At 38.8% G+C, this 13,161-nt stretch overlaps 1 protein-coding gene across 2 annotated transcripts in view; it reads right to left on the bottom strand.

Moving 5' to 3' along the window:
- LOC122549408 (ras-related protein Rab-3C) overlaps window positions 1–13,161 on the bottom strand; it is a 179,618-nt gene that overhangs the window by 163,404 nt on the left and 3,053 nt on the right. For both annotated transcript variants that reach the window (XM_043689200.1, XM_043689190.1), the window contains exon 2: window positions 4,066–4,293. In XM_043689200.1, coding sequence (XP_043545135.1) covers window positions 4,066–4,293 — 228 coding nt within the window. The remainder of the gene's footprint in view (window positions 1–4,065; window positions 4,294–13,161) is intronic.

The following is a 13,161-nucleotide window of genomic DNA, read 5'->3' as shown; positions in this document are numbered from 1 at the left end:
GGCCCAACAAGTCCACACCGACCCGCCGAAGCGCAACCCACCCATACCCCTACATTTACCCCTTACCTAACACTACGGGCAATTTAGCAAAGCCAATTCACCTGACCTGCACATCTTTGGACTGTGGGAGGAAACTGGAGCACCCGGAGGAAACCCACGCAGACACGGGGAGAACGTGCAAACTCAACACAGTCAGCCGCCTGAGGCGGGAAATTAACCCGGGTCTCCGGCGCTGTGAGGCAGCAGTGCTAACCACTGTGCCACCGTGCCGCCCAGTCAGAGACAGTCAGAGACTTTTACCCGGGTACAATAGAGTGTTACAAGGGGACATAAATTTAAGGTGAAGGGTGGAAGGTATGGGGGATGGGGGGGATGTCAGGGGTAGGTTCTTTACCCAGAGAGTGGTGGGGGCATGGAATGCGCTGCCGTTGGGAGTGGCAGAGTCAGAATCAGAATCATTGGTGACCTTTAAGCGGCAATTGGATAGGTGCTTAAGCTAGGACAAATGTTCGGCACAACATTGTGGGCCGAAGGGCCTGTTCTGTGCTGTATTGTTCTATTTTCTATGTTCTATTGAAAAATTAATCTCAGTTCACAGTTTTGAAACTTAAATGTCATACACTAAATATGGAAGAATTTCATTTCACAAAATAAGGTGCCTTCCCAATTAATGTCTGGCCTTTAATTTAGTTGTTTCAGTGCTATTGCTGTAATTGATTTTTCTCAATGTTTGCAAAATCATGAAGATTTGAATGGATTAATAATACTGTAGATTCAGCTATTCTGCTCCAAAATATGTTAAATTACTAGTATGGTCGTTCAGCAAAAAACAATTACATTTTAGCAAATTAACTGAAGTGAATTCAAATTGATAAACATTAAGACAACATTTCATACATTTACACTACATTAATTTCTACTAACATAATTTGCAAGTAAAGAATGTTAGCCTCAGCTTCAGAGTGACAGGATGACCTCTTAGAATTGAGACAAGGAGGAATTTCTTCAGCCAAAGGGTGGTGACACTGTAGAACTCATTGCTACAGAAGGCTGCTGTGACCAAGTCATTGAGGGTATTTAAGACAGGGATTGATAGATTCTTACTAAGGGGATCAAGGGTTATGGGAGAAGGCAGAAGAATGTGTTTGATAAACATACCAGCCATGATTGAATGGTGGAGCAGACTTAATGGGCCAAATAGCCTAATTCTGCTCCTATAACCTATGGGCTTATCGTTTTACTGACAGAAATGTCCAGATTGTCCCATTTTACTCTATTGTAGTTTAACTACATAAAGGGAAAGAAAATTGTCCCCAGTTGTACTTGTAACACACATGTATATAAACTCCTCCATATGCATTTTAATGCATTTGTGAACGTAGTTAATTTGAATACAGTGCCCTAGGTTTTGCATAGTAATGATTGTGAAACTGACTGCATGAATTCTCATTATACCACAGAAATAACAGCAACTTGGAATTCTTATGTGCACAGAATAATGTGGAAATTCACAAGTTACTGTGAATGATTCTACACCCTTCTACAGGTACAATAATGACTTCTTACCAGAGTGTAATTACCAAGCCATGTGTTAATGGTAAAAACAAACTTCTTTTATAATTACAGCCAGATTTTTACTATCAAAGAGAAAACCTGATTTGGCAGGCCTGTCTTTCTTTAAAGAGTCACATAAAATGAAATTTTTACATAGAGGAGGTGTGTGACAGTCAGGCACACTGACGTAGGAAGCAGATCCTTGGCAGTCAATGGAGTAGGCAAGCACTGATGCACACTGGTTAGAAGCCTGTCATTAATTCTCTGGGACTTCATCACAGTTGCTTTCGAAATCATAAGATTACTTAACCTCCATTCCCCCCTCACCCCACCTAGTCCCATGCCACTTCAAATCCAACTCATATCCCCACTGATCTCCATGTTACCTCACCTCCCTGCCAACATTATTCCATAGCATCCAACATCCATAACTGGCAGACCTCAGGAGACATATGAAGATCAAATAAAATTAAAATTCTAACAATTCAATATAGCTCCCATTCATGAAGCCCATTCAAAGCTTTTAAATATCCTCAGGTGGCTTATCCCTCCTAGGATGAAACAAACTTTTAATTGAACTCCACAAATAATCTTTTAATAGCTTTTTTAAACTACAAGTTGTGAACTCAGAAGCCAGATGAGATGCACTGCAGAAATTCACCAAAGATCTTTAGATAGCACCCAGTCAGCCCACAAACGCTTTGGAGAAGGACAATGGCAGCAACTACTTGGGAATACCTCTGAAAAGACCCGTCCTCTCTTTATTCTGTTTGCTCACTTCATTGCTTGTGGCACATCTGGAAATTAAATCTGGCACGAAGTCAAAGTAAACTACCATTTGGAAGAGGGAAGACTGCTCCACAGAAATGACTAGATTTTTGTAGGCAACATTTTGAAAGGTCAGTGATGAGCACTATTGCTTTTCTACTGACCACACAATCTGATCCAATCAAACAGAATAGAGAGGGGTTTTACGCAAAATGCATTTTCAGTTTCTGGATGATATGGAACAGGATATCAGTTACGTCAACAAAAATAAGAGCTTCAGTGTAAGAGGATGCAATTAAAAAGTTAAAATAATATCACTTGACATTGACAATTATTATTTGGTGATTTAATAAAATGCTGACTGAACTAAATGTTAAATAGGATTGATTTTTGTCAACATGTTGTATATGAATTGTCATCCAACCTAATTTTGAGTATGATTTACATTTGAGCTTATAGCAACATTAAAAACTGTTCAGTTATTGACTGATGTTACAAATATCCACATTGCAGTATGATCCAGTAAAGCAGATGCATAATAATTCAATTTTTCTTAAAACCAGAGAGCATGCAACAGAAAGTTCGTGCAGACTGAAGAGAAACAGTTGGTCTAATAAGGAAAATGACTTAATCTGAGTCTTTGTGCTTTTATAATGAAATTATCCATTGGCGTCAGAGCATTGACGCTGAGCAGACACAGGGCTTTATAGGCAGGTATGTCTATTGCTGTTGCTGAACATATGTTGCATGTTTGTTTCTAGATTTAATGAAAAATCTGCTCATATTCCTTCAAAAACAAACAAAATTACAGTTTACCATGTCAGCAAAAAGCTATTTTTCTCTCACAGACATGCAAATCTTGAGTCTTTATTTTCCTCACCAATAATTATGTGCGTGGAAATATCAGATGATTTTCACAAGGAAAGTATTTCATACTTAACGTGCAAACAATGTTTTCTTAATATTGCTTTTTAATTTAAAAAAAAATTATTTTCATTTCTACTTGAAAATGTTGATGAGGGTGCACCCAGCTGAGTCACTCTCCCAAGGTTAAGAGTAACTAGGTAACAAATAGTGCAGAGAAAGTCTGCTGTTCAGACTGTTAAACTGCATGTTGTGATTATTTATTTGAATTTCACTTTCCAGGAGATTTTCTTTGAATATAGTTAAACAAAACATTAGGGTTAAAGAAGAAGGGTGCTGGAATATAATTAAAGTTGCCAAATTATAATTCCAGTTTTGACAGAACTCAATAAAAGTCTATATTACAGGACCAAAAAAAAAACAAATTGAAGAAAACTACTTATCACTCCATTTTGAAAGAAAATTGTCTTTTGGTCTCTTTGTGTTTTAAATTCATTATAAGCCAGACTTTCTACTTATTTCTTCAAACATGATTGAATCAATGCTCTTCAACCTTAAGACTTCATGTTACAAACATGACTTAGCTGTTCAGTGGATTACTACCACTCAGGATTTAATTCACTAGTTTAATGTGCAGAAAGAGAAAAAATGGGAAATGGTGTGTGTCTCCTTTCAGTGACAAAATGGATACACTCTACTTAGTTACCCATAGGCAACAGCCATTAATACCTTGCAAACACTTTACTAAAGTATCCCACAAATTTTAAAACTTTAGTCATGAATGATTTATAGAAATACCAAACAAAAATTATAAAGTAAGATTCTCACTGAACTGCAGAGTTAGAGGAGGCTGTATTTAAACCATAGGTGTAAACTTACCCAAATTTGCAACTTAATCCTCTTTTCATTCCGGTAAACCGTCTTTACTTTGAAGTCAATGCCCACAGTGCTCACAAAGGCAGATGTAAAGGAATCATCAGCATAGCGGAAAAGAAATGAGGTCTTCCCAACACTACTATTGCCAATGATCAGTAATTTGAACATGTAGTCAAAGTTCTGGTCAGCTGTTTCTTTCTGGCCATATCGAGAATCTTGTGTAGATGCCATCTGGAAGATAGATTAAAAAATACTTTCAAAATGCCGACTGATCCAAGTATATTACATTGTTGTTCTCTTTGTGAAAACGATTTATACAAAAGACCATAGAAGTTTACAAATAAAAAGAAAGATGGAAATAAAATAAAATCACAATTTACCAAACCTGTAGTAATTCAACTATTGGTTAACAGTGAAAAGCCTAGATTATAATTGTGTGATTTGTCTTATGTCATCAGGGTTTATTTGAAAATCACTTTGCATCTGGGTGTTCTATTACTCAACTCTCAGTAGACCTCTTTTGATTTTGAACACTTGTCAAATATCCTCTCATGTCTTTAAGAACAATCCCAGTTTAGCCTTACAATGGAAGGTAACCGTGAAGCAATTGTACATTTTCACTGAACCCTCTCAAAAGCCTTTACACTGTTCTTAAAGTACTGTGCCCAGAATTGCACAGTGATTCAATTAATGTTTTATAAAGATTAGTCATAACTTCCTTGTTTTTGTATTGCACATCTCCATGTATTAGGAACAAGAGCCTGGATGCATTTCAACCACTTCCCAAACAGCATTGCCATCTTGAGTGATCTGTGCACATAAACCCCCAGTTCCCTCTGTTCCTGCAACCCATTTAAAATTATAATCTTTAAGCTTGTACTGTCCTCTTCATTCTTCATGCCAAAAATATATCTATGTCAAGTTTCATCATCCATTTCTCCATTCTACCCAGTACATTTTCCATTCTATAATCCCTCCAGTTCATCATACTTATAAAGTTTTGTAAACTTTGGAATCCTGGCCTGGACATCCAAGTCTAAGTCATTAAAATATTTCCAGAAAATCAATGTTTGAGTTCCAACCACTGGGGGGCATGTTTTAGGGGAGGTGATGATGTAGTGATAATACCACTGGGCCAGTAGTACAAAGGAGCATCCTAAAGCTCTGGGAGCATGAGCTCAAACCCACTACAAAGTTGGGTGAAAATTTTATAAATCTGGAATATAAATCTGTCTCAGTAATGATGCTATTAAACTGAAAGTGATTGTTGTAAAAACCTGGTTTACTAACATACCTTAGAGAAGGAAATGTGCCATCCTTACCTTATCTGGTCTACATGGGACTCCATATCCACAAGGATGTAGTTGACACTGAAATGATGGAGCAACTCATGCAGTTAGGGATGGAATACAAATACTCTCCTTACTAATACAACCACATCCCATAAAAGAATAAAGAAAAGATGTCCTTTTTTTATTCAACAGCTTCCTCTCTATTCTTCCTTCCTTACTTGGCCTTTGACTGGCATGAATACTGTGTGGCAAGTTATCAGACACCTTTTAGAAGTCAAGACATCTTCAAATACATCCCCAAACATCTTGTTATCCCTTTGAAAAGCTCAACTGAGTCAGTTAAACATGTTATTGTGTGTCCTTGATAGGTATGTCCCTGTCAGGGAGGGAGGAAGTGATAAGGTCAGAGAACCATGGTTTACTATAGAAACTGCATCTCTTGTTAAGCAGAAGAAGGAGGCTTGTGTTGATGAGACAAGATGGTTCAGATGAGTTACAGATCAGGTAGGAAGGATTTTAAAAGAGTTAAAAAGAGCAAAGAGAGTTCATGAGCAGTCTTTAGCAAATAGAATAAAGGAGAACCCTAAACCTTTCTATAGGTATGTGAGGAATAAAAGGGTGACTAGGGTAGGAACAGGGCCAGTCAAAGACAGAAGTGGGAAGTTGAGTGTGGACCCTATGAAAATTGGAGAGGTGCTAAATGAGCATTTCTGATTGGTTTTCACTCAGGAAAAGGAGAATATTGTAGATGAGAAGAAATATTAGACTAGAAAGGATCGAGCATGGTTACGCAGGGGTGTTATCAATTCTAGAAGGAGTGAAAGTAGACAAGTCCCCTGGGATGGATGGGATTTATCTGAGGATTCTCTGGGAAGGTAGGGAGGAGATAGTAGAGCCTTTGGCTTTGATATTTGAGTTGTCATTGTCTACAGGTTTAGTACAGAGGACTGGAGGATTGCAAATGTTGTGCCCTTGTTCAAGAAGGGCAGTAGAAATGACCCAGGTAATTATAGACCAGTGAGCCTTACTTCTGTTGTAGGAAAGGATTATAAAAGATAGGATTTATCATCATCTAGCAAGCAACAATTTGATTTCAGATAGTCAACATGGTTTCGTCAAGGGCAGGTCGTGTCTCACAAACCTCATTGAGTTTTTTGAGAAGGTGACCAAGCATGTAGAGGAGGGTAGGGCAGTTGATGTGGTATACATGGACTTCAGTAAAGCCTTTGATAAGGTTCCACATGGTAGGCTGTTGGAAAAAATGCAGAGGCATGGAATTGAGAGTGATTTAGCAGTTTGGATTAGAAACTGGCTTTCTGGAAGAATGCAGCAAGTGATGGTTGATGGAAAATATTCAGCCTGGAGTTTGATACTCAAGGTGCGCCACAAGGATCTGTTTTGGGACCACTGGTGTTTATCATTTTTATAAATGACTTAGATGCAGGCACAGGTGGATGGATTAGTAAATTTGCAGATGACACTAAAGTCGGTGGAGTAGTGGACAGTGTGGAAGAATGTTACAGGTTGCAGGGTGACTTGGATAAACTGCAGAATTTGGCTGAGAGGTGGCAAATGGAGTTCAATGCAGATAAATGTGATGTGATTCACTTTGGGAAGAATAACAGGAAGGCAGAGTACTGGGTCAATGGAAAGATTCTTGGTAGCGTGGATGTGCAGAGGGATCTTGGAGTCCATGTGCATAGATCCCTGAAAGTTGCCACCTCGGTGGATAGTGCTGTTAAGGAGGCATACGGTGTGTTAGGTTTCATTGGGAGCGAGATGGAGTTCCAAAGCACAATATGCTGCTGCAACTATACAAAACGCTATTGCAGCCACACTTGGAATATTGTGTACAGTTCTGGTTGCCATATTTCAGGAAGGATGTGGAAGCATTGGAAAAAAGGTGCAGAGGAGATTTACTAGGATGTTGCCTGGTCTGGAGAAAAGGTCTTATCAGGAAAGGCTGAGAGACTGGAGTCTGTTCTCATTGGAAAGAAGGAGGCTAAGAGGGGATTTGATAGAGACATACTAGATGATCAGGGGATTATCTGGGTTGGACATTGAAAGTCTTTTTCCTAGGATGGTGACGTCAGCTTGTACGAGTGGGCCTAACTACAAATTGAGGGGTGATAGATTTAAGACAGATGTCAGAGGCAGGTTCTTTACACAGAGAGTGGTAAGGGCATGGAATGCCCTACCTGCCAATGTACTTAACTCAGCCGCATTAAGGAGATTTAAACAATCCTTGGATAAGCACATGGATGATGATGGGATAGTGTAGGGGGACGAGCTGAGAATAGTTCACAGGTCGGCACAACATCGAGGGCCGAAGGGCCTGTTCTGTGCCGTATTGTTCAATGTTCTATGTTCTATATGCCTTCAGCTTGGCACATTGGTTTTCTTTATTTAATCTACACTTGTCCAAATGACCATTAACTTTGTATCAAGATAGTGTTTCCTAAATGTTAACTATTTAAACATGGAAATACTTTATTTTTATAAAATGGTAACAAAATATAACAAGCAGCTGGACAAAAGATATCTGGTTGTTCTGGATAAAGATTTTGTACAGATACCTGTTGTTTAATCATTCTACACCAGGTTACAGTCCAACAGGTTTATTTGAAAGTACAAGCTTTCAAAGCACTGCTCCTTCGTCAGGTAGCTAATGGGGCAAGAATAAAGGACACAGAATTTATAGTCAAAGATCAAAGGGTCATACAACTGATGCAATGTATTGAAGAAATCTACTGTTAAGTCTTTAATCACTTAGAATGTGGATGCAGGTTTTAATTGATTAATATGCAAATCCCAGAACGTCTTTCAAGTCACAGTCCCAAGAAAACGTAAGGTTTTATCAGTCTAAAAAAAAGGGATATCTCAGCTCAATGCATTAAGGCATGAGGTTAGAAACTGTCTGTATCCCAACTTTGTGTCAGACTAGTTCTATTTCCAAAGTAGGAATTCATAAAATGTCACATGGACTGACTGCCTACAGATTGTGCACTTTTTGAACAAAATAGAATGTATGTGAGAGAGAGAGAGAGAGAATGCTGCGTTCTTAGATATTAAAAGGTTAAGAGGAAATGTTAAAAAGTGATGTTCACAATTATTTATTGTTTTAATAAAGGTTTGGTTGAAGACTTAGTGAATATGGGGACATCAATGGCTTAGTGGTAAGACTGCGAGACCATCAATACAGAACCTCAGCTAATGTTCTGGGGACATGGATTCAAATCCTACCATGGCAGAATTTGAATTCAAACAAGAATCTAGAATTAAGGGTCTAATGATAACTACTAGGAGAAAGTGAGGATTGGAGATCAGAGCTGAAAATGTGTTGCTGGAAAAGCACAGCAGGTCAGGCAGCATCCAAGGAGTAGGAGAATCGACATTTCGGGCATGAGCCTGAAGAAGGGCTCATGCCCGAAACGTCGATTCTCCTGCTCCTTGGATACTGCCTGACCTGCTGCGCTTTTCCAGCAACACTTTCAGCTCAGTAATGATGACTACTGTCAGGAAAATTCTTTAGGGAAGGAAATCTGCCCTCATATGGCCTACATGTGACTCTAGCCCCACAACAATGTGGTTGACTCTTAACTGCACTTTGGGAAATTAGGGATGGGCAAAATATAGAGTCATAGAGATGTACAGCACTGAAACAGACCCGTTGGTCCAACTCATCCATGTCAACCAGATATTCTGAATCAATCTAGTCCCTTTTACCAGCACGTGGCCCCAGCCTATTCCAAACCCTTCCTATTCATATACCCATCCAGATGCCTTTTAAATGCTGTAATTGTACCAGACTCCGCCACCTCCTCTGGCAGCTCATTCCATAAACGCACGAAATCTGTGTGAAAAAGTTGCCCCTTAGGTCCCTTTTAAAACCTTTTCCCGCTCACCGTAAACCTATGCCCTCTAGTTCTGGACTCCCTAACCTAGGGAAAAGATCTTGTCCATTTACCCCAGGGCACTTTTGGAATATTGTGTGCAATTCTGGTCTCCCTCCTTTCGGAAGGATGTTGTGAAACTTAAAAAGGTTCAGAAAAGATTTACAAGGATATTGCCAGTGTTCGAGGGTTTCAGCTGTAGGGAGAGGCTGAATAGGCTGGGGCTGTTTTCCCCAGAGCATCAGAGGCTGAGGGGTGACCTGAAAGAGGTTTATATGTCTTAGCCAGTGATGCCCACATTCCATGAGTGAATAAAGAAATCAAGGGTCTTGGATTTATTCTAATTGATACAGGAGTCCGTGGGGGATAAGTCAACTTTTCCTTTATGCATGGATATTATGCATGAATGCACTGGCTAAAAAAAGTCATAGATGCAGATTCAATAATAGCTTTAAAAAGGAAATTAGATAACTGCTTGAAAAAGTCAGAAGATAAGAAAACCATTGGGAATAGAATTACTTAAAAGTAACAAGTACACTCACAAAATTAATTATCACAGCTTGTTCTTTATATCAAATGCAGCATTGAATTTTGTCCAGTCCACAATATAAATGACGGGTAATAATACAGCTCACTCTCGTTGGGCTAACTGGAAACTGCAACTTTAACTATGCACACACATTACTGTTCCAATAAGTATACCCACAAAACTGGCCAAGTGAACATTTACTTGCTGTAAGTCACAATACCTGTACAGTGCTGTCCAGAACATACAATGCCTATAAAGGCAATGTAGTACCTAACTGTACTCTTCAGTACTGAATACTTTGATTCAGACAATGGCGCAAAAATATCAGGTTAATTTCAAAAGAACACAAGTACATTTTGTGTTGTATTTAAAGGAAAATAAATCATTCATCTGAACAAGTAGCAAATGAACAAAGACCACTGTTGGCACTTTCCAACTTAAACAAAAGCTTAACATTATACTTATCCTTCAGCCCTTCGCATGATAACGGATGTTTTGCTAAGCTTCACATTCCAGATCTATTTCTAGGTGTCATTGAGGCATGCTATATTTACATATTATTATTAACATCTCTAGGTCGTATTTTCTTATCAAAAGCTTTGGGTTTAAAGTGGTAAAGGAATAAGGCCAGAAATAGATTAAATGACTTCAAGTTGGAGGATGAAAGGGAGCTGAAAAAGTAAGGAGATCATTGGGGTTAAGAATGAGTGGTTCTAGGAGAATAAAGAATTTGAATGCAAAGCAAATTGAAGCAGAAGGGGAAAGTGTTGTAGTACTAGATCAAGGAAAAGGTGAATAAAGGAATAGAAAAAAAATAAGGCAGAAAGGGAGAAGACAGAAATATAGAGTAATTAAGTAAACAGGATAGTGAAGGAGGCATTTGTTATGCTTTCCTTTATTGGTCAGTGTATTGAGTATAGGAGTTGGAATGTCATGTTGTAGCTATACAGGACATTGGTTAGGCCACTTTTGCAATACTGTATGCAATTCCGGCCCTGCTCCTAGAAGGAGGATGTTGTGAAACTTGAAAGGGTTCAGAAAAGATTTAGAGGGATGTTGCTAGGGTTGGGGAATTTGAGCAAGAGGGAGCAACTGACTAGGCTGGGGCTGTTTTCCCGGACCATCGGAGGCTAAAGGGTGACCTTATAGAGGTTTAAAAAAATCATAACGGACATGGATAGGGGAAATAGATAAGGTCTTTTATCTGGGGTGGGGCAAGTCCAGAACTAGAGGGCATAGGTTTAGGGTGACAGGGAAAATTTAAAGAGGGACCTAAAGGGCAACTTTTTCACGCATAGGGTGATGAGTGTCTGGAATAAGCTGCCAAAGGAAATGATGGAGGCTTGTACAATTACAACATTTAAAAAGCATCTGGATGAGTATTTGAATAGGAAGTATTTAGAAGGATAAGGGCCAAATGCTGGCAAATAGGACTAGATTAATTTAGGATATCTGGTCAGCACAAATGAGTTGGGCCAACGAGTCTGTTACCATGCTGTACATCTCTATGACTCTATAACTACAAAGTGAAGCAGAGAATGGTAGCTCTGAACTGGAAACCAACCCATTACCTCACAACACTCATAACTTGTGCTGACCACAGTCAGCAACTTAATTATTTGCACAGTGAACATTTTGAAAACCAAATTGTCTTTTTTCAAATCAGTTCTGTGAAAACAACAAAGATTAAGTGGTAGGTCCAAAGGAATTGAGGAAGTAGGGCAGAAATATTATGTAGAGAAACAGGATAGGCTCTTGAATCTGGTCTGCCATACTAGAAGATCATGCTGACATGCACTCAACTTTATCTTTTCATCATATCCTTTGATAGCCTTACCTAACCCAGCCATCACAGTACCTAAAATTTTAACTGATTCAGCATCTGCAGTTTTTTGGAAAGTTTTAACCTTCCACTAACGTTTGAGAAAGATGCTTTTAGGTTTCATTCCAAAATGGCCGAACTCTAATTATAAATTAATTATTGACTTGGATTCAGCCATCAATGGAATTAATTCATTGCTATCTATCCTGTCAAATCTCTATCATTTCTTAAGACTGCATCTAGATCGTCCTTAAACTTTCCAGCAAGGGAAAACAAGGCAATTTTAAACAACTCATTAATTACCCTCTTCAATATCCAGTACAATCCCAGTGAATCTGCAATGTACACCTTTCAAAGCCTTGGTGGAGTGCCCAAAAATGATTGTAATGTTTAAGATGAAGTTTGACTAAGATTTTGCACACCAAGAGTGGGGCTTCCTCACTTTTGTAATTCAATTAAAAATCTAGGCGATGAAGGTAGTGATGTGCACTTTAACACACGGGAAGTTACAAAATTTTTAGAAGAAACTTATGGGTGCAGTGGGAAAGGGACACAGAAAATAGAAGGATAGGGATGACAAATGGAAGGGAAGGAAGACTGAAATGAAAAAAAGATAAGGGGAAGATATGGTTTAAATAAATAGAGGAAGGTGCAGTAGAAAGCAGCTTTCCCCAGAACAGCCTACAAATCATTCACTCTCATCTGGAATAGAAAACAGAAAGACATACAGAAAGAAAAGCCAAAAATAAGAAAATGGGAGAAATGGTGAAGCAACAAAATGAATGACAGATGATAAGCAAGGCCATGGGAACTAAATCTCTTGTATTTTCTTATCATAAATATTTTCCTAGATGAACCACCTAAATATTGTCAGTAGAACACAGACAATCAAGCAATGAAAATTACTGACTAAAGACTATAGCTTACAAGATTCTAACACCTTATATTACAGCAGTAGCAATTTACGGTGTTTCTTTTTCCTTTAGAAAGGCAGTGAGCTGCTCCAGTTTTAATTCCATCTGCACTTGTTTCAATAACCTGTCCTAGTGGCCATCATTCACATGAGCAATAAAACGGAGGTGGAATCTGTTGTCACCTGATGTCCATGGGCAACCAGCTTCTTGTAAATGACAAACAGCAGTAAGGGACCATTCAAATATTAAAGATACAAAATGGAAGATTACCAAATGGAAATTAGGATGTAGAACAACCATCAAGTCCCTGTACAGCCCAGAGACAACTGTAGCACTCCTGACCTAGCTGAAATCATTTTTTTCAGCATATTCCAAATTTAAAATGGGACCTTCTGGATTGCTTTGATAAATGCCGTGTGTCATAGCACACTCATGTATTACGCTTCAAATGGAACTTTTTGTCCCTTTCCAATGTGTTTTGGTCTGATTCTCATAACTCTAATTGATGACAATGTATGAACAGGTGAACGGTTACATTTCAGAGAACACCTCTGGGACACCCAGACCAACCAACCCAACCACTCCGTGGCTCAACACTTCAACTCCCCCTCCCACTCCACCAAGGACATGCAGGTCCTTGGACTCCTCC

This window comes from Chiloscyllium plagiosum, chromosome 1 (assembly GCF_004010195.1).
Source record: "Chiloscyllium plagiosum isolate BGI_BamShark_2017 chromosome 1, ASM401019v2, whole genome shotgun sequence".
NCBI classification, from domain to species: domain Eukaryota; kingdom Metazoa; phylum Chordata; class Chondrichthyes; order Orectolobiformes; family Hemiscylliidae; genus Chiloscyllium; species Chiloscyllium plagiosum.
The sequence above is the reverse complement of the archived record's forward strand: the minus strand, read 5'-3'. Positions and strand labels throughout refer to the sequence as shown.